The sequence below is a fragment of the Trachurus trachurus genome (genome assembly GCF_905171665.1).
Source record: "Trachurus trachurus genome assembly, chromosome: 2".
Classification (NCBI taxonomy): Eukaryota; Metazoa; Chordata; class Actinopteri; order Carangiformes; family Carangidae; genus Trachurus; species Trachurus trachurus.
Genome location: NC_139914.1, coordinates 14,594,011 through 14,621,484, shown reverse-complemented (window position 1 = coordinate 14,621,484; position 27,474 = coordinate 14,594,011). Strand labels below are relative to the sequence as shown.

General features: G+C 39.3%; 2 protein-coding genes across 3 annotated transcripts; one reads left to right on the top strand and one right to left on the bottom strand.

The window, feature by feature from the left end:
* Positions 1–1,146: 1,146 nt before the first annotated feature.
* Positions 1,147–22,551, bottom strand: arhgap1 (Rho GTPase activating protein 1). Its single transcript, XM_083989172.1, has 13 exons — positions 22,430–22,551; positions 13,933–14,144; positions 11,736–11,834; positions 11,553–11,640; positions 10,662–10,793; positions 9,334–9,420; positions 7,426–7,524; positions 7,219–7,326; positions 5,129–5,205; positions 4,951–5,028; positions 4,628–4,756; positions 3,448–3,551; positions 1,147–2,490 (listed from the first exon to the last, which is right to left on the bottom strand). Exons 2-13 carry the CDS (start codon positions 14,054–14,056, stop codon positions 2,323–2,325), a joined length of 1,293 nt encoding a protein of 430 aa, XP_083845298.1. The 5' UTR covers positions 14,057–14,144; positions 22,430–22,551; the 3' UTR covers positions 1,147–2,322.
* Positions 22,552–23,972: 1,421 nt separating this feature from the next.
* On the top strand, positions 23,973–26,044 carry arl6ip6 (ADP-ribosylation factor-like 6 interacting protein 6). 2 transcript variants are annotated; one of them, XM_083989349.1, is made up of 4 exons: positions 23,973–24,340; positions 24,605–24,658; positions 25,676–25,838; positions 25,941–26,044. In XM_083989349.1, the coding sequence occupies exons 1-4, from the start codon at positions 24,178–24,180 to the stop codon at positions 26,032–26,034; spliced, it is 474 nt and encodes a 157-aa protein (XP_083845475.1). In that variant the 5' UTR covers positions 23,973–24,177; the 3' UTR covers positions 26,035–26,044. The 2 variants fall into 2 exon arrangements, with proteins under 2 accessions (XP_083845475.1, XP_083845474.1); XM_083989348.1 differs by having other exon boundaries at positions 25,676–25,850.
* The last annotated feature ends 1,430 nt before the right edge of the window (positions 26,045–27,474 follow it).

Genomic DNA, 27,474 nt, shown 5'->3' with positions numbered 1-27,474 from the left:
CTTTGGAAAACAATAAAACATAAAGCTTGAAGATGTTGTAGCTCGAGGTGGAATCAGGAACTGCATTACCCAGAATCCTCCTTGTTTAAATTCTAATTCACTATATTACTTCCTGTAACGAACATGAACCGAAATTTCACATTAAAGCGTTCCAACACAGGAAGGACAGGAAGACTTTTACTGTGAAAAATGGGGGATGAATTAGCAAAGTGGCAACATTTGACATCTGAAATACGCCTGTGCTACTGTCCCGTACCATTAAAAACAGAATGTCACCATGGCGACAGAGGGGGGGAAACACTGTTATTTTATAAACGCGATAAGATAAGAATGAATTACAGCATCGAACTGATTGTCCAAAACATCTGAGACCATCTGGGTCCAGTCGCACAAAGTCATTTAAGATTTCACTTAGAATAAACATTTAACCTTAAGTCTTCTCTTTAAGGGTTCAACGCAACTTCCTGTTATTTTTAAGACATTTCCAAATGTCCTTAAGATTAAGATTAAGAAACAAAAAAACATAACGTTATTCCGCGAAATTGCCCTTAAGTGGATTTGTGCAACCAGCGCCCAGAACCTCAGGCTGTTTGTCCTCAAGAACTGATCCCAGACCTGATATTCCTTTAGAGTCAGGTTTTAAACTGGAAACCTGTGTTATTAAAGGGATAGTTCACCCAAAATTCAAATTTCACTCATTATCTACTCACCCTCATGTCGACTAAGAGCTGGGAGACTATTCTTCGTCCAAAAAGACACACCAAAAAACATCCAAATACCGAGCAGTATGGAGGTATTTGGATGTTTTTTGGTGTGTCTTTTTGGACGAAGAAAAGTGAGCTCCATTCACAACCGTCATATGGACATGCAGTGCTGCACGGAGCCCCGCTGTAACTCAGAGAAGGCACGGAGGACTCTGAAACTTCTCCCAGCCCAGTAGATAATGAGTGAAATTTGAATTTTAGGTGAACTATCCCTTTAACTACGGTAATTAAAAGACCCTGTTACGCTGCGATACGAAGGATGTAGTAAGATCTGATGTGTTGGGAGTTTGATCATTGCATCAAACCCCAGCGGAGAGAAAAACAACTTGGTGTGCAGCTCTTGGATGCTACGGAAAATTAAAAAAACAACACAATCACAAAATGACGTTCCAGTCAGGCTTTGGCCCCGCCCCCATCGATCAGATCGACGATTGACGATTCACCTGAAATTTATTTGCCTGCACTTATCAACATATGAACCGGTCAGACGTTCGTCGACTCGGCAGTAATCCAGGCCAATCAGAACGCGGATGAATGACGGAGGCTAGATGAAATGCGATTGGTCCGCTGGGATGATGGGGTGTTGGGACTAAGTGCTGTAGGTAGAAGTAGAGCACTGGAAAAGAGAGTAACTACACCTCCATTGACTCCCGTGGTAAGGGTTTAAGGGTTTAAGGGTTTAAGGGTTTTGCGCCCCTAGTGGCAGGATATGGGTATTGCAAAAGCGCCCAGAAAACCCATTCACTCCAATGTATGTGTGTTGCCCACTTGCTTTGTAAATTGATGAAAACCGGTCGTGTTTTTGTTTTTAGGTGTCTTGGTCATATCAGATTATACTTATAATTTGTTTATTACAAAATGTAGATTGAAACATTAATGTAGACAACTGTTAGACAAATGTCTAATTTCTAGTCAAAGCTAAGCTCTTTCCACTTAAAATAAGACTCATAACCTAAAAATTTACTTTTTTTTAAAGATCATTTTCACTTGTTTCAAACTAATTTTCACTTGAAATAAGTAGAAAAATCTGCCAGTGAAAGTAAGTTTTTTGTGCTTGTAATAAGGAAGAAAAACTTGTTCCACTATCAGATTTTTTCTACTTATTCCAAGTGAAAATCTGCTTGAAAGGAGTAAAAGTGTCTAAAAACAAGCTACTTTTAATATGATGAGTCTTATTTTAAGTAGAATGAGATTTGTTTTGACTAGAAATAAGACAAATATTCTTGGTAAGATACTTGAGTTTTTGCAGTGTAATGCTGCATTAGCGTCAAAACAAAGTAGGCTAAATAAAAAACGATAATACATACGTAGTCTAAGAAAAAAAAAATTGAAAAGTTGATGTCAGTTCTTGGGCGCTTTTGCAATTCCCATATTCGTCCACCAGGAGGCGCTTCTATTGGACCAATGTGTGTCGTTATTCTCTTTTACAGAGCTCTAGGTAGAAGTACCTGATGAAGACTAAATGCTGAATGAGAGGAGGAAGAGGGAGGAGGAGGAGGAGGAGGATGAGGGAGGGGGAGGGGTCACAGTGGTGATGTCACTGCTGGGGGGGCGGGGCTTAGGTGAAGACCAGGTGCTGCTGGTCCAGCAGGGTCCTGGTGAAGTTGTTGATTGGCCCGATGGCGCTGAGCGACATGGCGTTGTCCCGCCCCCACAGCAGGTTGGGGCCGAACACCACGGCCAGGTTGCTGTTGGTCATCTTGTTCACCTCGCTGTTGGCCGACACCTACACAACACAACACAACACAACACAACACAACACAACACAACACAACACAACACAACACACACACACACAGAGTTAAACTGGGGAATTTTAGAAATATTCCAAATTGGAAACTTTCCTTGGGAATTATGGGAATTTATGGGAATTAACTGGAAATTGGGGGTAATTTAAACAAACTGTATCATATCCAAACATAAATGTAAATATTTTGTTTTGTCATAAGCAGACATCCATGTAAAATAATACAATTAAAAAACATTTCAACTGATTTATTTGAGTAGAACTTTATCAAGTTTTAATTCTTGTATGAACAATCAATTCTTTTACTGAACAACAAAAACATGATGAATGTAAAATATTACTACCCCCCCCCCCCAAATAAAAAAAAGTAAGCAGTGTGCTGTGTGCATGTGATTGAGGAATAACAGAGATATTCAAGTGTATTTGCATTAAATCTGGTTGTTTTAGCCAAGATTATGCTACAATATATTTCCCCCAACTATATTTAAATTCCCTGTTAAGGGCCAAACTTAAATTTTGTAAATTTCGGATTTATTCCCGTTAATTCCCATAAATTCCCATGGAAAGTTTCCAACTTAGATAGGTAAGTTAGATAGATAAGTTTATTGGTCACATGCAAAGCTAAAACCAAGGTTAAAAAACAGTGCAGTGAAATGCAAAAAAACCAAGCTCTCGACTGTACCAATGAAACACAAAAGATATATACCCTCACTCTCACACACATACATATTTCAAAATAAAACAATTATAAAGACATCACTCTCAGTAATAAATAAACTAAGATAAAAAATAAATATAATAAATAGGGAAGCCCATAAGAGTCCTTAAAATCATGGCATGTTCATAAGCCTCACTGCCTGTGGGAAAAAGCTCTTTTTCAGCCTTTCGGCCCTGGCTTGGAGGAAAATTCCCGGAATTTGAATGGAGGTTGTGTACCTGAGCCAGGAATGTGATGAGGTATCTCAGAGAAGCGTAGTTTTCCTCCGGCAGCGACTCCACCAGAGTCTTCATGGCCGACACCTGGCTGTCACTGGACACAGCTGCAACACAACACACAGCTGGAGTCACAACACACACCTGGCTGTCACTGGACACAGCTGCAACACAACACAACACACAGCTGGATTCACATACTCTCCTGAACTCTGGAAAGAGATATAGGCTTCCTTTGTGCAGGCACAATCCATACAAACATTCCTTTGTGCCTGTATCAACCAAGCTTCTCAACAGCAGGAAATGATTGTGATGTTTCTGTATGTATACGAACATAGGCTATGTGTATATGGAAATTAATGTATTATGACTCAAACTATGGACACATGTGAGTGAATGGATTAATGTATGTTTGAGGTTATGTGATGCTGATATGAATGTATATTTATGATTACAGTTAGAGTAGCGGTGTGGATGCATGTGAACGACGTTCACATCAGCTTGCTGCATGTGCAGGATTGTCCAGTGTGGTCTGTTTACTGTCTTTTAACTTGATGTTCTTTTTGTATTGTATGTGTTTTTTATGTATGCAACATGTTCCCTGTCTCCGCAACAAATTTCTCCCTGGCGGAGACCAATAAACTAACCTAACCTAACATCTGGGCTCTCCAGAGATGCTCCTACACCTGATTCCTCAAGAACTGATCCAACATCTGCCCCTTCAGGAACTGATTTTAGACCTATTTCCTCCAGATATGCTCCCAGACCCAATTCCTCAAAAACTAACCCTAGACCTGCTTCCTCAAGAACCCCAAGAACCCAGACCTGATTCCCCCAAAACTTATCATAGACCTGCTTCTTCAGGAACTGATTTCAGACCCATTTCCTCCAAGGAGGCTCCTAAACCAGCTTCCTCAACAACTGATCCCAGACCCAATTCCTAAAGAACTAATAGCACACCCAATTCCTGAAGAATTAACTCCACACCTGACTCCTCAAGAACTGACCCTAGACCTGCTTCTGCAAGATCAATCCTTGTCCTGCATCTTCAAGAACTGATTTTACAACGATTTCCTCCAGGAATGCTCCTAGAGCTTCTTCCTCAACCTGCTTCCTCGAGAGCTGATCCCAGACCTGCTTCTACAAGAACTAGGAAGGAGTGAGGTCCTTGTGTTGAACGTACAGGTGAAGTTGACGATGTCGTTGTAGAGCTGGTAGGTGAGCAGAGGCTCGGGGAGTTCCCTCAGGAAGGTTTTCAGGATCACAGCAGCCAAGTGAACGTCCTCCATCTCGCTGAAGTTTACTACTGCTCCTACGTTCACAACAACAACAAAACAAGTCGTCAGGTCCCTGTCCAAGTACACCCAACACCCACCATCCAAACTTGCAGAATTTGAGTTCTGTTGACCTGAAATCTGCTTTAATGTCCCCAAAAACCAGTTGGGCCAATCAGAAGAGAGTCTCAGAGCCTCCTCTGTTCTGATTGGCTTACGGAGCTCCACATACCTGAGTTGTATTTGAGCTGCACCTCCTTCACCAGCGTCACGTTGGCCGACCGTCTGAAGATCCCCTCTATATCCAAACCTGACACACACACACACACACACACACACACACAGTGACACACCGGTCAGTTCTGATTGGACGGATTCAGAGACATGTCTCGTTTAAGAAGAAGAGTCACCTTGTTCTGACAGGAAGCCGATCGTGTCTCTCATCACCACGGGAACGGCATCAGCATCTGGACTCCTCTGTCTGAGCCTGAAGTGGACAAGACACATCCACAGTGGTCACTTCATTAGGAACAACACAGTCCTGCTGACAATAACTATACTGATACTTTTGGGACTACCGTATTTTCCGCACTATAAGGCGCACCGGATTATAAGACGCACCTTCAATGAATGGCCTATTTTAGAACTGTTTTCATATATAGGGCGCACCGGATTATAAGGCGCATACCGTAGATGACCATTTAGTAGCAGTTAATATGCTAAATCGACTTGGACCCCAGGCGTTTATAAGAACCAGGCGTATTTGCAACAGGCTACAATTTATTTTAGCAATGAGCAGCACCAGACCATCATGCAAAGAACAAGGAGGTCACCATAGGAACACTGAAACAAAACTACTCCCGACATCGTTATTGACATCAAACAATAAATACAAAGACTGTGTTACCGCGACACAGGGAGCTGATCATATCAGTGTTATGAACGATAGCGGGAGGGGGGGTCGATCGCGGTAATTTCAACATAGCGCATTTATCTATTTGTCTTTGTCTATTAGTAGTCCAGCGCGACCTATCCCGCTGGCGCACCTGTGTTTGTGTGTCTGTGTGTGTGTGTCCGCCTGCATGCAGGAGAGAGAGCGAGAGGAGGGGCTGACTGACATAAGAGGTGAGAGCTGGTGATACGCTGTTAAAAAAAACTTTTTTTCTGTGCAAGGCAGGCTATGGTAAACACTTAATCGCCCCGGCGTTTATTTTGCCAAATGAGGTCGGACCCCGGCGGCTGTTAGAGCACAGGCGCGTATTTGCACGCGGGCGACTATTTGGTCATCTACGGTAGAATAGAAGATACTGCAGTCAAACTGGGGTTACGTTATGCATCCCCTAGATGGAGCTGAGTATGAATCAACCAATTAACCAATTGATCCATATATAAGGCACTCCGTATTATAAGGCGCACTGTCGTTTTTTGAGAAAATTAAAGGCTTTTAAGTGCGCCTTATAGTGCGGAAAATACGGTACTAATGATATTTTGTATCGCTATAAAAAGTGTTAGAAAGCAGGGGCAGGGTTAGGGGATGGGTACTTGGGCTCAAGCCCCGGATGTTTTTGCCAAAGCCCCGAATGTTTTACAGTAGGGGCAAAAAAAACCTCAACGTGACTCCACTATGCCAGATGCCAGGCTGCTGTATGGAGCCAGGCAGGCTGCATATAGATCTATGCATTATATGAGATACACTACTCACAAAAAGTTAGGGATGTTTGGCTTTTAGATTAAATTTCAGAATGCACCTAAAATGCACTATAACCTTTACAGGTGAACTTAATTAAACCTTCTCTTTTGAATGCACATGTCCAGTTGTTCAATGTTTCAGTTCTTATTGAATAACATGCTGTTCTCTAACAAGGTGATTAACTACAAACATCAGTTTTGTTGTGCTATAGCCACCACTGTTGTTAGCTTTTGTTTGAGATAAAGAAATGACCATTGCATCCTTCTACTTAAAAGGCCTCATGATAGAATATCACTGTAGCAGAACTTTTTTATAGGGATATTCTTATCAAATATCCCTAACTCATTGTGAGTTGTGTAAATGTAAGTCAGACAAATTGAGTTTAAATTCAGATTCTTTCCTTTTTTTTAAAAGCGTAATGCTGTGGGAAGGGAGGCTGAGGTCAATCAGGATTACATGCACTGCCATATCATTTTTATTTGAGTATCTTATGATCATTTTTATATTTTCTTTTTTTATGATGTAACACCTGTTTGTGGATCCTTCAGGACAATGCTTTTGTAAATGTCCAGTAGGCCTATCACAGTCAGCAACAAAGACAAAAAAAAAGGCAGATCTTTGTCTTTCCTCCCCCTGGGCTAAGCCTCGGATCTCCCATGAACCTAGATCCGCCCCTGAGAAAGTCTAAGCTTTGGGTTTTCTGTTCAGGACCTGGTCTAATGTGGTCTACAACAAATAACAAATAAAACAACCAGATGCCAAAGGTTTCTAAAGGTGCATGTCCACGTGTTCCTGGCTTGATTGACTTACAGTGTGAGTGGAACTCCAAACACCTGGTTGGGGAGTGGGGGGCTGCGAGGAGGAGAGAGGGGGGGCTGGGCGGCCGGTTTCAGAGACGCTCTCAGCTTGTTGTCGTACCTACAACAGAGACCAGGTCAGATCATCACATGGACAGATATATAACCTATAACCTGTGTGAAAAGAAGTGTGAATGGAAGTGTAGTGTGAAAGTCGTACTCTTTGACCCGGGCGGGGATGAGCAGCTGGTCACACTTCACCACGTCCTCCAGCTCGCTCAGGTAGCTCACGTAGTTGATCTTCCTGCCAAACTTAAAACTATAGAGGAAAGACAAGATTACACATCACATGAGCAGCTGTTGCAAACCTCTTAGTTTGTCTCAATCATTCTGTTGCAATTCCAGTTTTAAATGGATTTTCAAGATTCTTTCAGCAATTTCTTCACTTAATTCAGCATTGTTTCAACAATTTATTCAGCTCATTCAGCTTTTTCAGCATTCACCCGTATTTCCTTCAGGAAATGCATTCTGTAGTTTTAATTGTAACTTCGAAATATCATTCTCACTATCCTTAAAGCAGATATCAGTGGAATGTTTTTGTTAATATAAGTCCTAAATAGTCCTATTTTCCGTCAGCAATCACTTACATGAAGTATTTCAGCCTAAACACGAGTCTCTCCGTCACTCTGCTCTGCTGTAACCCGAGGAGAAAATTTTCCTTGTGGGATACAAGTGTTATCCAATGAGGAGAGAGAACGGCATGAAGGGCTGTGTGTGCAGCCAAGGGATGCGCGTGAATGTGGTGACGTAGCACGAGGACCAATTGATGCCTGACAAGGGCGGGGGCTGCTAACTCATGGTGCGTTCAAAGAAACTCGTACTTTGTGTTTTTCCTTCCTGTGAAGTCATACCAGTTCGATCTGGTACGAGTTCACGGGTCGGAAGTTACGAGTGGCCGTTATAGGGAACTTTCACAGACAACAGGATGGTAAAAACACGAGCTACGGGTTACCTGGAACGCTACCAAGTCGTAGTTGTGACTTGAAGCTGTAACTTACGGTTTCAAAAGCCTGCCTTGAACGCAGCATTAGCCGAAACGGCCGTGAAGCTGATATCTGCTTTAATGCAGTTAATTTACACACAAGTGTGACTTAGAAGGACTGTAATGCTTTGAGCAGACAGGCCAATCAAAATCCATTAATATGTAGCTTTTTTTTTTAATTAAGTCCATTTCATTACATTTATTTCTAAAGAAATACTGATTTCTTGTTCATAAAATATATTTTAAGGGAAATATGTTTAAAGCAACCTACAAAAATAAAAGACTACAGTCTCACAATCCGTAATAAAACCTGTTCTTCTTAATAAAGTGCTCAGATTTCAATATACCAATCCACCAAACGTCCCATGTTACAGTGGTGCTGTACTTTGCTACGGCCACTAGATGGCCCTGCAGCCTCAGTCATTGTGTTGCCGAAGCTTCACCAAGTCACCAGAGCAGTCTTAACTCCCAACCCTAATCACTGGTTGGAGTAAAACGTTCAGTAAAAAACAGAAAGCAGAGGAGCTCAAAAACAACTTTAAACAAAAATGATGTTGAACAAATCAGCCCCGAGGCTTCTTCTTCTCAAGGCTTCCTTCAACGGGTCACTGGAGTATTTTAGCTGTTCTCCTTATTTGGTCTTGTATTTAAGGAATCACTAAAGGTCAGTTCAGCTATTCCGCAGAAAACCTCAGAGACCAAACTAAGAAGAAACGAGCTGCATCCGACTGTAGCTGAAGCTGAATTGTACCACTTCTTTCTAGAAATGTTTTCGGAGAAATTTTACCACTTTTTTTTCCAGAAATTTCTCTATAATATTTCCAAAAAATTCACACCATTGGCCCTAATTTGAATGTACAAAACTTTATTCAGTCTCGGAACAAATATTTGTGTATTTCTGGTAGGGCTGCCCCCAAATAGTCGACCAAAAAAATCATTAGCCGACCAAGATTGCAACATTTTGTCCAATGGGGGTCCATGGTCTAATTTGTGTCAATTTAGGGGTACTTAAAAGGTTGAGGTTTGAGCAGAATCACCCTTTATCCCTGTATTTAATACTGTTGAATGAATTAGGTAAGTAAGTACCTGATAATTGGTTTGAAGAGGATGAGCAGAGTCTTGATGAACATGGTGGGGTGGACGATGTACAGGGCCTTGATGTTCTTCTTGTACCTGCAATCGCCCAGAGCAGAAACCATGACAACGGGAAGGATGGGGGGGTATAAACAGCGTATTATGGTCTAGAATCTGGTCATCTGGACTTATCCGGGGCAAAAGGCCCTGTAAAGACTAAAGACCACCTTCGATTGACTCCAAAACACTTTCCTTTGTGAACCAGTATCTTGACTTCATGATAAAAACTTGAGTGGGTTAAAGGGATAGTATCATTTTTTTTTAAAGTGTGGTTGTATGATCTCCAAATAGCCCCTAAGTACTTTAATTGCAGTAGAAGACTCTCTGCACTCCTCCCGTTAGCAACGCCAGCCCATAATAGCCCTGCCCAGAGATTTACAACATACAGTGTTGTGAACAGACCCAAAGAAACGGCCTACTTTCACGGCCTAAAAGAGGTTTTACCTGAAAATAAATACACAGTTCCATTGTTCGCTATAATATAATTTTTTCAAGCCCTTTTTTTTTTTTAAAAACAACTTTAAAGGCGAATTTACAGTCAATTTTAGCATGAGACTAGGGTCCAGATTTACTCAGGTTTGCACAGCTTTTGCTCCTGTTAAACCTGCACAATCTGTCTCTCTGTGTTTGGTTTTGAAACATGTGAAGACAGACTGATTGGTTCATTGTGAAACATTTATTTATTGATGTAAATGTGTTTTCTGTACATAGGCTATGCTCCGAGGCAGCGCTACTCTTTCTGTCCAATAACACACATGAAGCTTAAAAATGCCATAGGTTACATAAAACATATTAAGCGGCAATATGTATTTAAAAGATGTTCAAGCAAACGGTTCGGTTCACGGTTTTGTGGTCATGGTTTTCGGTTCGGTTTGGTTTACTCTGATCGTTGGGAAAATCAATCATGTCTTGTATATTCAGGTTAAAATTGAAAGAATGAGGCAGTCTGACATCTGATAGGCTATAGGCCCTTCAAAGTGCAGGAAAAAGGCAGTTTTTATTTGGACCTAACCAACTCACGTATCCGTCCGCCCAGGGTTAGCTCATAGATCATACAACCCCACTTTAAAAAAATGCTACTATCCCTTTAAGAGTGTCTCTCAATTTCTTGATTGGATAACAACCGTCTCAAAAACACAGCTGTAATTGATTGGATTCTAAAGTTTTGGAGCATTTGAAGTAAAAACTAAAGTCAAACCATGATTTTGATCTGGTTTAGACGTTAAACCTTGAAGGTGCAGCAGTCAAACCAAAGTTTTATTAAATACCAGCAGACTTACTTCCTGTCAAACTCCCTGTAGGCGTCTCGCAGCCAGCTCAGGGACGGTTTGTTTTCGCTGGTCAGTCCGTGGTGGAAGTAGATCAGAGTGTAGTCGCTCTCCACATACTGGTCCAGAGTTCCCTTCAGGTACCTGCAGAAACAAAACAATCCTCCTGTCAGGAACCACAGCTTTGGTTTGGTCGTATGAAGTTAAACTGAAGCTGGACCGACTCATCTAACATTTGGTGGACCGTTTCTAAATATTAGTATCAGTTTTGTTTTTGCTAGATTTGGGTCAGGATTGGACCGGATTGAACTTTTTCTGTAGTTGCTGGCGACATCTCTTTGACCAAACTAGTGCACCTTCTGGCAGTCCTTTTTATTTACGTTTTAAAAACCCAACTGCAACTGGAAAATGAAAGATGTATAGGTACACTGTGGTAATCTTATAAATTGCTTTCTTATTGCTTATTATTATTATTATTATTATTTATTTTTGTTTAGTTTTCTTGTTTTTTTGGTTTTTGTATTTTTTTGTCTACGTGCTGTTTTATTTACTTTATTTCCCCCCATTTTTGTAGTTTGTCATATGAGCGTCTTATGTGGGATAAAAAAAATAATTTAAAAAGCTGTTTTCTGTTTTTTCCGCCAAAAATTTGCACTTTGTCAGAACAGCCTTTATATCCTCTTACTTTTATTTTAAAATATTTACCTTTACTTCCATGTCCTCTAACTAATTTTCTCCATCTTTAAAATTTTACCAAGATAAAATGATAAAAGGGACATTAGTAAACACCAGAACTGAAGAGTTTCCTCAAAAATGTTTGAAAAAAATGTCTGTATTTCTGCTTTTTTATTTCTTTATCACTATTCCACCTCATGTTTGACTCTCTGTCCCATCAGGACTTACATCAGCAGCTTGTGGTGGTCCAGCTGGTGCTGGGGGGGCATCCTGCAGGCGTTAAACACTATCACCTTCCTGCCGAAGTTATCATCACCTGCACACACACACACACACACACACACACACGTCATAAGTGATTTAAATCCACTTCTATCTGTATAGAACCGTTTCCTCTGGACCAGGACTGACCTGCCACTTCAATGATCTGATGCCTGGCGATGTCGTAGAAGGGATGGTCCCAGGGCAGGTGGGGGGAGCCCCCATCGAAGCGCTGGGAGATGTCTGTCTCTGCAACACACACACACACACACACACACACACACACACACACACACACACACACACACACACACACACACACACACACACACACACACACACACACACACACACACACACACACACACACACACACACACACACACACACACACACACACACACACACACACACACACACACACGATCCAGGATGAATATATAGTTTACTGTTCAGGTTTTGAGCTGCAAAACATTCAGGATAAAACAAACTAGAGAATGCATTTCCTGAAGGAAATACGGTTGAATGCTGAAAGCTGAATGAGCTGAATAAATTCTTGAAACAATGCTGAATTAAAGGGATAGTATCATTTTTTTTAAAGTGGGGTTGTATGATCTACAAATAGCCCCTACGTATTTTAATTGCAGTAGAAGACTCTCTGCACTCCTCCCGTTATATAGGTCCAAATAAAAACTGTGTTTTTCCTGCACTTTAAGGGGCTGGAAAAAATTATATTATAGTGAACAATGGAACTGTGTATTTTTTTTCAGGTAAAACCTCTTTTAGGCCGTGAAAATAGGCCGTTTCTTTGGGTCTGTTCACAACACTGTATGTTGTAAATCTCTGGGCAGGGCTATTATGGGCTGGCGTTGCTAACGGGAGGAGTGCAGAGAGTCTTCTACTGCAATTAAAGTACTTAGGGGTTATTTGGAGATCATACAACCCCACTTTAAAAAAAATGCTACTATCCCTTTAAGTGAAGAAATTGCTGAAGCAATCTTGAAAAGATGAAACAATATCTGAATCTGAGTAAAAGTAGAAGATGGAAGACGGAGGATGAATGAAATGGTTGGAAATTACTTGAATTGTTGAAGATTATAGTATGAAGAAATTGAAAGGCTGAAATCTACTCAAATAAATGTAAAACCAACAGCTTGGAAACATTGTAGAGCCATTACTAATATAGATGAAACAATATATTGATATATATATTGTTTCATCTTTTCAAGATTGCTTCAGCAGTTTCTTCACTTAATTCAGCGTTGTTTCAAGAATTTATTCAGCTCATCCAGCTTTCAGCTTTCACCCGTATTTCCCTCAGGAAATGCATTCTCTAGTTAGGCTATGAAATGGTTGGAAATGACTTGAATTGTTGAAGATTTAGTGTGGAAATAAATTAACATTTAAGTCTACTCAAATTAATTAATATATATTATAAACAGACAGCTTGAAAACATTTGTTGAACAAATATTATATTATTCAGTTTTTTTTCAGTGTTTTTCAGTTTTTTCTTGGAATTCTGACTTTTCTTTTTAAAGTTCTAAAAGAAATTCAGAAAGAAAGTCAGAATCCTAAACAAAAAATAAATCAAAGTGGTCCTAATATAATTCTTTATTTCAAATGAAAAGTCCTGAACCCTGCTGCAGCCTGGACTGTACTACATCAATTCGAAACAACATAATAAAACTGTCAGCAAACTATTTCAGGAAGCTTTCCAACTTCTTCCTCTCATTCAATAAATCTGATTTAGAAGAAGAGGAAACGCCGACAAACATGAGACCAACCAGGCTCCCAGAATGCATAGCAACCTGTGTGTGTGTGTGTGCAGGGCCGTTGCTAGGAATTCTGGGCCCCCTTAAAGAATACTAAAGTGGGCCCCCCCCCCGTAACTTTTCCAGTTTTTTTTTCTTAGACTACGTATGTATTATCATTTATTATTTAGCCTACTTTGTTTTGATGCTAATGCAGCATTACACTGCAAAAACTCAAGTATCTTAGCAAGAATATTTGTCTTATTTCTAGTCAAAATGTCATTTCTAGTCAAAACAAATCTCATTCTACTTAAAATAAGACTCATCATATTAAAAGCAGCTTGTTTTTAGACACTTTTTTACTTCTTTCAAGCAGATTTTCACTTGGAATAAGTAGAAAAAATCTGATAGTGGAACAAGTTTTTCTTCCTTATTACAAGCACAAAAAACTTACTTTCACTGGCAGATTTTTCTATTTATTGTGAATTTAAGTGAAAATGATCTAAAAACAAGTTAATTTTTAGGTGATGAGTCTTATTTTAAGTGGAAATAGATTAGTTTTGACTAGAAATGAGACATTTGGTGTGTGTGTTACCTGACTTGGTGAGCGTGGCCTCGTCGGCGGGCCACTGCTGGTCCTCTATCGTGGCGAGCTTCAGCTGTCCCAACTGAGCCGTCGCAGGGTCTTCGCCCAGGTCCACCAGCAGCTCTGAAGACATCACACACACACTGCGTACACACACACGCAACACACACGCTGGGCAGTCTCAGACACGCAAAAAGCTGCGACTTCCACGTGGCAAAGTCCTGCAGGAGACAAAATCAAAATCAAATCAAAATCAAAATGAACTTTAATGTCCCCGGAGGGAAAACTGTCTTGGACAATCAATCAATGCTGTAGCTACATCCTGCAAGACAGATTTTAAAACCATTCACCATTTCACACACACACACACACACACACACACACACACAACCAACAGAGATCACTTATGGGCTAATGATATCTGGTTTAAACCAAAGCTCAGAACCTGTTGCCAATTGAAAAATGTATATTGTTCAGAACCCGATGTGACTTTGCCATTGGATCGATCCAAAAGATCTTTATGTGGCCAGTTGAGGGCTGGATTCTCCCTCTGGCAGTAGAAGTAGGTCGGTTTAACTCAGTACCTGACGAGGGAAGACTATGCACATTATGTAATTTAAATGTAATCGAGGATGAACTGCATTTTGTGTTTCATTGTCCGTTATATGACGAAGCCAGAACAGGCCGTTTTTGTTTCAGAAAATGCTAAATGTGAAACCTGAGTTGTGTTGGGCTGATGATGATGATGATGATGAGGTAAAGTTGGAATGGTTCTTCAGAAAAGAAGTCTTTATTATAGCTACTTTCATAAAAAGTGCCTGGTCAAAAAGAAAAAGTGAATTATTGATGTGAATTCATGTGGTTTCTGTTTTTGTTTGGTTTTGTCTGTGCTCTGATGATTTTGTTTGGTGTCTAAATATGATGATAATGTGTCTTGTATAAGCCCCGATAGGCTGCATGGGCGCCTTAATTGGTGCACGACACGTAAATAAATATAAATTCATTCATTCATTCATACAGACAGTACGACTAAGTTCATAGATCATACAAAGTAATAAAGAATTATTGCACTACTTTCTGCTGTATATATTGCATCTTGCCTCAGTATTGCCACAGTCTCTGGGTCTAAATTACACCATTTCGTATGTCAGCATCAATTTAAAGGTGCCGAAGGAATAGAATATGTATCTATTAAAAAAAGAAATGTATATATCAATTAAAATGATGAATATAAAACAACAAAACCATTAAACATAATTTTACAATACACTGATAATAACCAAATACCTAATATAAAGCACACATGATCCAGAACTGGAGTTTGGGGAACATGAAGCATTTCAAAATAAAAGGTTTCCCTGTAAACAAAAATGTTGGCGTATCCCTTTAATGCTTATTTCTTATCTTTTATTTGCTTCGATGTGCGGAAATATTTTTAATCCTATTTAAATAAGTACGTTTTAATGGTAATTTACTGATGCTCTCTGTGTTTATAATGTACATTACATATTATATGTTCATTTAGATTTTATCGCATCTTCAGCCTCTTAAAGTGTAGAGGAGGAACTGTCGCTAAGGAAACTGGAGAGCTCGCCTAGTTGAGCATCGGTACGCTTCACCATCATCTGGCTGGGGGTTCACCACACTAACACAACGTCTTAACAGAAGCTGCTAAGTGTGTGTGAGTGTGTGTGTGTGTTATGCTACTTTATATTCCCGTATGTAGAGAGCAGTGAGCCTGACTGTAATCTGCATCTCTGATCCTCCTCCCCCTCTTTTCCACTTCCACTTCCTCTTTTGCCCCAACCCCCACTTATTCACTCAGCTTTCTCTCTCACACACACACACACACTCACACACACACACACACACTCACACTCATAGCCTGTGTTCCCTCTCTGCTGGGTGACGTTATACAGGCTGACAGCATGTTGCTTTAAATAAATATAGCTACTAACCAACAGGCACAGTTCAGTTGGGTCTATCATCGCTGCTGCTGCTGCTGCTGCTGCTGACCAACAAAACACACATGCATGCACACACACACACACACACACACACACACACACACACACGCATAGCGAAACAGCTCAGTCAGCCCATGTGGGAGGTAACTGCTTCCTCTGTTTTTTCCTGTGTGCACCTGAATGCAACATAGAAGGTCAGACAGAGGTCACACACACCCCCCAAGCTGCTAGTGTGTGAACAAGAAGTACAGTCGCAAGCATCCCATGGTTGATCTTGAACGCAGCTGCTGAGGCTGCATCATGTGACCTCACTGTGGTCACATGACCGCGTGTGGTCACAAGACCGACCGTCAAGGCCATCGACCAGTAATCAGCTGATGACCGAGTAGGGAGAGGAGAGGAGATTCTCACATTTGATGCACTATGTCAAGCAGATTTAACTTTTAAAAGCTAAATTTGACTATCTATGGTGGTTATTTGCTGCCATAAATCAAGAGCATATTATATTGATTTGAGAGCATTATTTTTTGATTTCACGTTCAGATTTTGTGATATTTTCTGTCAAAACTCTGCTCTCGCATTCAAATTTGCCCTGTTCGTGCTCAAACTGTGTGCTCACACTCGGTTATAGCTGCTTGCACAGATTTCCTGCGCTCAAGATCGAGCTCTTCGTCTTGCGCTGAGGAAAGTTCTGCTCTCGGATTTCTGCTCTGCTCGCGGATTTTCTATCAACTGTCAACCAATAGAAGGCCGGCTACTGTTGACCAATCAGATTATCCCTGCTTCTTTGTGGGTGCGTTCGCTGTACTTCAAGGAGCGTTGCATACGGGCGGGCACTTTTTTGCAAAAATATTGAAGCGGTCGCATGTTTTTATTTTATTTTTTTTATTTAGCCTTTATTTAACCAGGTAAAAGTATGGTATGGTATGGTTCAAGGCCATGCAGACTTACCTGCATGGCCTCTAAAAGTGTACTTTCTACCTTATGGGGTCTTAAAAGAGATATTTATAGAAAAATGTGCACCTCAACATTCTCAGCATCATGCTGGGCCGGGATGCGAACCAGCGGTCCCATGATGTAAAAGAGTGCGAGCACACAGTTTGAGCACGAACAGGGCAAATTTGAATGCGAGAGCAGAGTTTTGACAGACAATATCACAAAATCTGAACGTGAAATCAAAAAATAATGCTCTCAAATCAATATAATATGTTCTTGTTTTATGGCAGCAAATAACCACCATAACTATCCGGAATTAACATTGTAGATATCAACAACGTCTTTAATTCATAGGGGTGTGACGATACACTCATCTCACGAGACGAGACGAGACACGAGATTTTAAGAAAACTACAATGACAAAATCTCTGACTGGACCAACAGACTTTTATTTAACCGAGTTGCACATGCATTTTGAAATGTTTTATTATAACTCTTTACATGCATGATGTAGCTAAGCATTAGCTTTTAATAAACTTCTTCTTCCACAAATTTAAACTAAAAGGAAGTTAAAATAAAATAAATTAAATTAAATATTTCTTTCACACCCCTAGTAATTCAGTTTTGCCGAGTCAAAAAGAACATTTCAGTTATCCACAACTGTCATTTTAGATATCTACAACTAAGTTCTTCCTGTTGCCATTCATGTGTATGGGGTTTGTCATTACAGATATCTACAGTTCAGTTGCAGATATCCACTATGTGAATTACAGATATCTGTAACTGAATTACCACTAGTACTAACTCCAGTTTGAGATATCTACAACGTCATTTCTCCTAGTCAAAACTTAATTTAAGATATCTGAAAAGGGGCATGTAGATATCTTTAATTGAGGTAAATTAAAGATATCTAGAACTGGACAACTGAATTATAGATATCTGTAATGACAAACCCCATACACATGAATGGCAAAAGTGATGTAATTTGTCCTATAGGAAGAACGTAGTTATGGATATCTGAAATAACAATTATGGATAGGAAGAATGTAGTTGCGGATATCGGGAATATTCTTTTTGACGAGGCAAAACTGAATTACAGATATCTGCAACACACATCCAGTCTGGCTTTTAAATGTTAAAATGGCTCGACATAGATGAACTGAAACCACATAGCAGCAGTGTGGTTCACCACCGAAAACCTGCGCTGACTTTCCAAGAACTGTGGACTCGCTCCACGAGGACCTGGGCGGTGCTTATCTTATATTTCAATTCTGCTTTTTGATTCTGAAGAGCAGCAAAGACTTCTGCAACTTCTGCGGTAAAAAATGTTTTGTGCAATGGAGGAACCATCACCGATGTGTCGAAACACTGAGAGAATGAAAGAGTGTTTGATGTGGGTGTCCAGCCCACAATAAAGAACCAGGTAGCAGGTGCACCGAGGTCAAATTACATTTTCCCTCGACATTGATTTTTTTTTATCGACAGCTATCTTTGAAAAATTCAAGATTTCTTTTGGTATTTTATCATTTATTTGAAAAGTTTGGGGTTTTTAATTGTTTTTGTTGGTCATCTCTTATAAGAAAGTGATATGTTTTAATTTATATTATACTCTATTATTATAATCTTCAGAAACTAGAGGAAAAAATTACTATTATTATTATTAATTTATGAACTAACTTTGAGTAGTAAACATTAATTAACTGCTTACTAATAAGATACACTAATTAATCTGTTTCCTAATCCTAAGTAATACATAATAATGATTGTTAATATATTAATTAATGCTTAATAATGTACTAACTAATGTTAATTAAGGGACCCTTATTGTAAAGTGTTACCGTTGCAGTTAAAACCTGGGGCTCAGATTATTTTAGCACACCACAGTTTCTAATCCAAACTGTAAACACCACACCAGTCTGATATTATAAATCTAATCCAAAGTAAGTGTTAGCCTGGCTAATACTAGCTTAGCATTAATAAAATGGAACCAACAGAGTTTAAAGTAAAGCCCTAATATAAGTTAGCGCTTTGGCTAAGTGGGGTTTTACACTCTAAATGTAAAACCCCACCTCACAACCCAAAAAATAGGCATTTGTGGTGTTTAAAATGCAGAAGAGAACTCCTCAACAGCTACTGGCAAGGACAATGAGGACAGTAACGCTTGTTTTTCATTATTCCACGGTGATTTCACCACCGGTAGTGTAGGCTGATGATGATGTCACCATTTCCGAAGGCTACGGTGCAGCCCTTTAATTTTCAGACTGCTGCTATAATATAGTAGTAAGGATGTAGCCTGTAAGGTTAGCATAATAGGCTATGAGAGACCTCTTGCGGGGCGGTCCCAAATTGCTTCATCCTTACACTACATTAGATCAATCAATAGTAGCCTAGGGTTGCAAAATTCTGGGAAGTTGGAAACTTTCCATGGGAATTAACGGGAATATATGGGAATTAACAGGAATATATGGGAATAAATCCGAAATTTACAAAATTGAAGGTTGGCCCTTAACAGGAAACTTGGGGGGGTAGTAATATTTTACTCAACATTCATGTTTTTGTTATTCAGTAAAAGAATTGATTGTTCATACAATAATTAAAACTTGATAAAGTTCTAAATCTGTTGAAATGTCATGTTTTTTAATTGTATTATTTTGCATGGATGTCTTCTTATGACAAAACTAAATATTTACATTTATGTTTGGATATGGATATGATACAGTCTGAAAATTACCCCCAATTTCCAGTTAATTCCCATAAATTCCCCCAAATTCCCATAATTCCCATGGAAAGTTTAAAATTTGGGAGCTTAATTGTAAGCAAAAGGCCTAATTACCCTTCAAAATAAAACACCAAAAGATTACAATAAATTCCAGTTGGAGTAGAGACTGTATCAAAGAGTTTTTTGTCGATTGACTAATAATCATTAAAGACTAATAGATAATGTGCATCCATCCGAGAACACACATGATTACAACATCAGCCAAGAGTCATCTGTTCTGTTCTGACTAATGCTCCATGTTCACTCAGTTATTATAGCGGTTCAGCAAGTCAGTCGGGATGCCAGCGGCCAGCGGGCGGCGGCAGAAAACTGTAGCTAACAGCAACATTAAAGCATCTGTTCCAATGTCACTGTCAGGGCCAGAGACACACAAACACTCAGTCTGCTTCCTCTGCAACTAACGGCTGTAAAGGCGGTATGGTGCGTCTACTACTGTAGCCCCACCCACAACACAACACCTATCACTAGGGATGTCACGATTACAGATTTTCTTGGTACGATTATTGTCAGAGAAATAATCACGGTGCTACGATTTTCATGATTATTATGCATTAATTAATTTCACAACACTATGAATGTGTAAAATCAAACATAGTTAAAATATACATTACTAATTATAAAATATTTTAAATACCTACGAAAATATGACCAATTATTAATCCTCCAGGGGAAGCGTCATCGATACCAAATGTTTAAGTTAATTTTAATCTTTTTTTTTTTTAATTACAAATGACACTCTAGCATTTAAATTCCTACCAATTCAATGCTACGTAGGTAAATGGACCAGCATCTGTGCATTTACCTTTACTTTGGTGCACATCTGCCAACAAGGTTCATACATGATCTTTTTTTTTTTAAAGTGACGGTATTTAGGAATCTTTGCGATCAATTAATTGTGGCGTTTAATACCGCGATTAATTGTGAAAACAAGTAATTGTGACATCCCTACCTATCACAGTTCTGCAGAACAGATTAGCTAAAGTAAGTTTCCTCCAGGGCGTTGGAAATTGGTTTCAAGCTAAACTACACTGTAAAAATAAAAAAATTGGTAAGAACGAAGTCAGTTCCTGTTAACTCACCACAGAGACAGGGTGTTATCAACTTATCACTGATCTGTTCTGATACATTGCACTTCACTTCCTTCTATGCCTATGACACTGTATCAGTCAACACACACACACACTCATCTTTTATTAAAGAGGTTTATTTCCTCTATTAGTCAAGGAGTTGAGCTAACCTGGTTCTAGGCTCACATTAGCTAGTAGCGGTGGTGGGTAATCTGAGGATAGAAGTGTGTCATAAACATGGAAAATAAATGACAGTGTTGTGATGCTAGCTGCTGAATCATACTGTTTCACCACCAAACAAAAACAGCACCATCATCATCATATGCACATCTTTCAGTGAAGTGAAATGCAAAAATGATTCATCACAATTGCAATATCTGCCGAAAATAATCACTTTTAGAATATGATTTATTTTTCTTTTTTTTTTGCACATTGTTCAGTGCTAACTGCTCTTAGCTAGCTGTCAAATCAAATTAAGCTGAGAACAAAGAAGCTTGACATTTTTTCTCTGCAGCCCAGAGAGGAACTACTACAAAGATTGTGTGACAGTGGCTTTTGCAATATGTTTCTCTATAGCTTCCTGGTTGGTACTCCTTTTAACATTATGGGATGGTTTTACATATAAGCTATATGATATTTGCTGCTTTTTAATATTTAATATGCATGCTTTGAGGTTGAGGGTTGAGCACTGAGGCCTCGCCCTAGGGCCGGGCACCATCCAGTCACAAGCCCTGTCATCTGACCTTTAGGGTCACACCACTACCCTCATAGCTTTTAGGCATTTTACTACACATCCCATAATGACTTCAAGCCCACACATGCATTCATGATCTGGTCTACAGCTTTTTTGTTACTGGCACTGGAAACCGACACAGAGCTGTCAAATTACTAAGCAATGAGGTGAACAACATTAGTGAGAGTCATATTAAAGGGATAGTTTAACATTTTTGGAAATATAAGGGTATAAGGGGGGGACCTGTACCATTCACCTCCATTGTGTTCGCTGAGCATCTTTACATCTCTGCCTTGCGAATCTCAAAACATGCACCGATAACTAAAGATAATGATGAACCTACTGCTATGACTATTAATTGTCAATAGGCGAATTTGCCAAAAAAAATATTGAACTATCCCTTTAAACTAATATAAATGATATGTGAGCCGGGTTTTACTGCATGTAATGGGGTAATTTGAAAAGGAGCATCCTTACTGCTTATCCTTGGACTTGACTGTGTTAAATATGCAAATGTCAATCTAACACTGACTCACTGCATTGGCAAATACAGTAGAGGAGGTGCTAACAGCTAGCAGCTAACAGCTAATGTGTCCACTGGCTGTTAAAGCAACAGGTGAACACACTGAGGTAACTTCAGGTAACATTTCAGCACAGAAAATGCTTCATTATTCAGTTATTTTAGCTCCAGTAGATAACAAGAAGCTAACTCCCCTCCAGCTATTATCACACAGGCGACACATAGCTTGTTATGTCGCACAGTTATGTCTATTTTAGCTTCATTAACACTGTTTCTGTTGTGTAATTGTGTTGCTTCAGAGATCTACACCTCGATAAAAGCATATTATTGTGTTAAATTCAGCGTTTTCAACAAGTTAGCCCCCGTGATAGGCGGCTGGGAGCGACACAACAACAGCAACACAGCAACACGTAAATTAACGTTACGTAGCTTTTCCCGCCGCTAAAGAGTCTCTGAATTCAATATGGCGGCGCAGTTAACGTACAGAAATAACCGTTTCTTTACCGTAAATGTGCCGTAGCTCTGCGGGGAAACCCTGTGGTGCTTTGTGTGGCGTCTCTTCTGTCTTTCTCTCTGTGTGTTTGATTGTGTGACTGTGACCGACAACAGCCAACAACTGAACTGCGTCAACCCCCTTTTCCGCCCTGTGATTTTCAAAGTAAATGTAGGGGTGTCTGTTTGCTACGGTTTGTTATGGTTCCTTTCAAAATAAGAGCACGTAATAGGAATCGTGTGCCCCCTTGTGGCCACACACCGGTATTACAAGTAAGTATCACAAGTCCATAGATCTCGGTGTTGTACTGAAAAAGTTCTTTGGTTTTCCATCAGTCCATTTTTTTTGTGTGTATATGAAATTTTCCTAAAAATAAAACAAGTTGTACAAAAAAAATTTAATCATTATCCATTTGGTTATTATCAAAGTAAAGAAAAATTCTTTATACAGTCTATGATATAAACACGTAATAGGTGAATCGTGTGCCCCCTTGTGGCCACACACCGGTATTACAACAAGTGGTAAAATTAGAATCAAAATCCAAAATTATAATAAATAATACTACGTTGAAAATCTGTGGTAATATAGTATTATATTATATTATATTATATTATATTATATTATATTATGATGATTAAAGCTGTTTATTTTAATAGTAAACTTTAGTAGTAGTAGTATTCATTTGTGTGGAAATGGTGGTATGATACACATAATACTGTTACTACTCCTACTACTAATAATAACAATGATCATTATTATATTACAATAAATAAATGAGACTGAAGCCCAAGTCCAGTATCATCCTAGTAAATGGCTGCAGGTGTTTTGACGGCTGAAATATGTGAGTAATGTACAACAGCGTAGCTTTAAGCGCAAAAACAAACACTGAGCACATTCCTGTTTGAAGCAGCAGAGTGGAAAACAAGTCTGACAACCGGCCCTGGCAGATCCCAGATCAGGATTCCCTCCACTGTACTGACCAGGCAGTTGTATGAGGGTATGAGGTTGTATCAACTGTCAACCCAGATCTAGAAATTCATAATTTCAACCATAATTTTTCTTTTTTCAATGCAAATCAAGCTGAGGAAGTAACCTTTTTTTTTTCCAAAAGGTGTAGTCGTATATATACATACACATATAGAGAGATTAAGTTAAGAGAGCATTAAAACAAAAACATGTAAAAAGAAAAGGCTTTAGTTAAAAAAAAAAAAACTTAAATAAATTATTATATTCATCATCACAAAATAAATTCCTCAAAGCGTTAATTGAACAAACTTCCATATACTGTATATATTTTATTTTTTTATTAAGACATACATACATACAATAAACATACAATAAACAAATAAACCACAAAATATATACATAGAAAGGGGTATTAATATTATATTATGTTATATATTATAGGAATATATTATAGGTATTATTAAATCATAGTTGTTTGTAACAGGAACTCCAGCCTCTCTGTGACCTGAACCAATCAGCTGGAAGATCAGGTGAGCGGAGAAACTCCTCTACGGAACTCCTAAAGGGACTATTTAAAGTGCGGAAGTGTTATTACCATAGACATACAGGTTATTACTGGGGGGTAGAGGACCGAGACCTGAACCCGGACTGGACCAGACCAGCACCTGTTCCCAGTCCACGGTGCGGGTCTAGGGTCTATGGGTCTAGCCTTCTAGCATGCAGCACAGTCAGCCAGGAGAGGCTGCAGACTGACCCAGGATCAGCTCCACGGCGACGCCCAGAGAGAGAGACCATGTCCAGAGAGAGCTGCACCATGCCCGGGGAGGGGACCAGGGGCTGGGCGGCGCGCTGCGGCCCAGGACGGTGGTCTGTGGTCGGCCTGTCGGTGCTGAGCTCCGCGGTGTCTGTGGCCGCTGTCGGCTGTTTCTGCGCGTTGATCTATCCCATAATCAAAGGTAAACACACACACACTGCAGGACTTTGGAGAAAGTGGTTAAAGTTTTAGGTAAAGTTTGATGCAGCTACTTCCTGGTCAGACTGCAGCTCATGACGTAATAACCTACCTACTATGATAAAACAGGAAGTCATGAGTCTGATCTCAACAAGTGTAAACGTATTGAGCCTGTGGGGGATGAAGACCATGAGATGAAGCTGAAAGGTCCAGGCTTGAGTAGGAATGTCCTGATGTTGAGCAGATGTTGTGATCCTGACTGTTTCAGAGCTGCGGTCAGACAGACTGAGACGAGAGGATGGGACTGAAGAGAGGATGCTGGGTAAGTTTATAATAACTTTGGGGTATGAATGATGGATATCCATGTTCTCTTTGATTTGAAAAGTAATTTTTACATTTAAACGTTTCCGTGCCTGTTGTTACTAGAGCTCCAGAAAAATAAAAACATGTTAAACTACATTGAAGTGCTTTAAAACCACATATAAATGATGGAATTAATTAATTAATCTTGAAAAAAAAAAGAAAAAAGTTTGCATCAGTAACTAAAATCATACAAAAAAAATTGTGACTGTGAAAAGTTACAACGCCAAGGTTTTGGTGTTTGTTTAGGTATGGTATCAGTAGTTTTTCTGTTCTCTGTGATTATTTAGATTTTTTTCAATTTTTACAGATTGACTATCTTTTGTTTTCATTTACAAAAGTTTAAAAGCATTTTGAATTTCATGGAACTTTTTTTTTTTTTGGGGGGGGGGGGTCCGACAATCAGGTCCAACCTCAGTCCCCCAGCAACTCCTTTGACTTCAAAGTCACTACAGTAGTAAAATCACTACTGTTTGAGTTTACATATTTTATCATGAGTTGATTATACTTTTTTTGTTGTTAAAAGTTCACTTTTTAATTTAACATTTTTAATTTTTAAAATATTTCCATCCCAGTGAACTTTTATTAGGAAGCACACCTGATACTATCTGCATCAACATAATATCAAGTATAACATTAGCTATGTGCGCGTAATCCTCTATGTAAAGACCGTCATGAATAATTAACGAATGAAAAAAAAGAAACATTAACTTCATCTGTCATCATAACCTTACGACGGAGTATTAGGGCCACATTGACGAATAAAAAAATAACAAACTTCAAGAAAAAAGTTGTACATTTACGACTTTATTCTCGTAGGAAATGTATGACTTTATTCTCGTAAATTTACGACTTTATTCACATAATGTTATGACTCTTTTCTCGTAGGAAATGTACGACTTTATTCTCGAAGTCTGTGTGTTTTTTCTCCACGTGGCCCTAACACTGGGTCATATAACCTTGCTGTAACTGTGTGTAGGTTTCTGGAGCATCCTGGTGTTGTCGGTGTTAGCAGGATGTATCTTCTACATCTCCTCCTGGACTCTCACCTACCTGGACTCTCCTCAGCCTCGGCCCGGCAGGACCAGGACCGCCCCGCTGGACCTGGACCAGGACCTGGACCTGGACCTGGACCTGGACCGGTTTCACACCAGGTAACAACAGTTTAACATCATGACATCATCAGTGTGACCTCTGACCTCACATGACCTCATCATCTTATATCATTTTCCTTTTCCCCCTAGTGACCAACCTGGCTGTGACCTCCACATGGGTCACGGTGTCGCTGTCCTTAACGGCGTCATGGCGATGCTCACGGTCATCTGGAGCCTCACCTAACACACACACATGATAGAAACACTAGATGCACAGGTATCACCCACCGTGACCAGACTAGAATATGTTTAAGTGTATAAAAAGTTTTACTATTTAATAAAATTGTAATTTGTAATAATGGTTTTTGTGTGTTTTTATTACCACCAAACTGATGCATGTTTTTAAAACTTATCTCAAGGCTACTGCTCATTCTTTTATCCCCACGTAGCCACTGTGTTTCTGGGTTATCACCAATTTTTTTAGTTTATCACTATACAAATGTCATCAAATACACAACCCAACAACTCCACAACGCTCTGGTGGACAAGTTGTGAGCTGCACATTCACCACGCTATGAGATAATAACACAACGTTACCACACAGAGTTGTTTTAGAGGGAAATTCATGTAAAACCGCTGATGCACGTTGCCTTCAGGGACAGTTTTTCATCATCAGTCTCTGTATTTCCCTCTAAAACAACTCTGTGTGGTAACGTTGTGTTATTATCTCATAGCGTGGTGAATGTGCAGCTCACAACTTGTCCACCAGAGCGTTGTGGAGTTGTTGGATTGTGTATTTGATGAGTTTGATGATGAGGGAAACCAAGAAATCCCATAATGAGCCTCCGTAGCGTAGCTCTGAGCAGCTCACGGCTCTGCTCCGCCGTTCTAAAAACAGCTTGCACCGACAATTAAAGGTAACGAACCTACTGCTATGACTATAGGGGTTATGGCAATGGGCCAATTTGCCAAAATGTTGAACTATCCCTTTAACTAATTATTATTCTTTTAAAAATTATGACTAAAAACACCACACACATTCTTAAACAACTGTATTCTATACTTTCACTTTCTTGATTATAAATCGAGTTCAAATCAAATGCGGCATATGAAAATATCTCAGCTGGCGCATCTTGATTGACTAATAGAATAGAAAATAGAATTAAAAACACAACTTTACACAAGACAAGAAACAAAATGTGTTAGGTAGAAAGGTTGATTTATCTGACAGAAATTGCATAGAGACAGATTTACAGTTTTGGCTTTGTCACATCCGCTACAACACATGAAGTCGATGCTCAGTCGGGGCAAAACAAAAGGTTTTTAAACTGTTATAATGACATGAATCTTAACAGAAGAGACTCATGTATTTCATATAAAAGTGAAATAATTGTATAAATATATAAAATATGCATGGAGCAGCTGACATGTAACAGTATTCGTAACGGATTAACAAGAAGCTGCCTATTAATAATACATTTTATTATTTATAGGCGCTTTCCAAAACTCCCATGGTCCCCTTACAAGGCAGAGCTGAATAAAAATGTAACAATAGATAATAAAAATTGAGCCCTTTATGCAGTTTCTGTAAAAATCCACATTCCTGCAAACTTAGCCTGAGAGAATTACCTAAAGTTCAAGAAGTATTAAAAAAGAAAAGAGGTAAACACCAGCTGTAAAACCG

Coding starts and splice junctions, on each gene's coding strand:
- arhgap1 (XM_083989172.1), bottom strand. CDS start 14,056: ATGTCTTCAGAGCTGCTGGTGGACCTGGGCGAAGACCCTGCGACGGCT. Junction 5,029..5,128: donor CGGCTTCCTGTCAGAACAAG/GTGACTCTTCTT, acceptor TGTGTGTGTCAG/GTTTGGATATAGAGGGGATC. Junction 2,491..3,447: donor TCATCACATTCCTGGCTCAG/GTACACAACCTC, acceptor TGTGTTGTGTAG/GTGTCGGCCAACAGCGAGGT.
- arl6ip6 (XM_083989348.1), top strand. CDS start 24,178: ATGTCCAGAGAGAGCTGCACCATGCCCGGGGAGGGGACCAGGGGCTGG. Junction 24,341..24,604: donor GATCTATCCCATAATCAAAG/GTAAACACACAC, acceptor TGACTGTTTCAG/AGCTGCGGTCAGACAGACTG. Junction 25,851..25,940: donor CTGGACCGGTTTCACACCAG/GTAACAACAGTT, acceptor TTTTCCCCCTAG/TGACCAACCTGGCTGTGACC.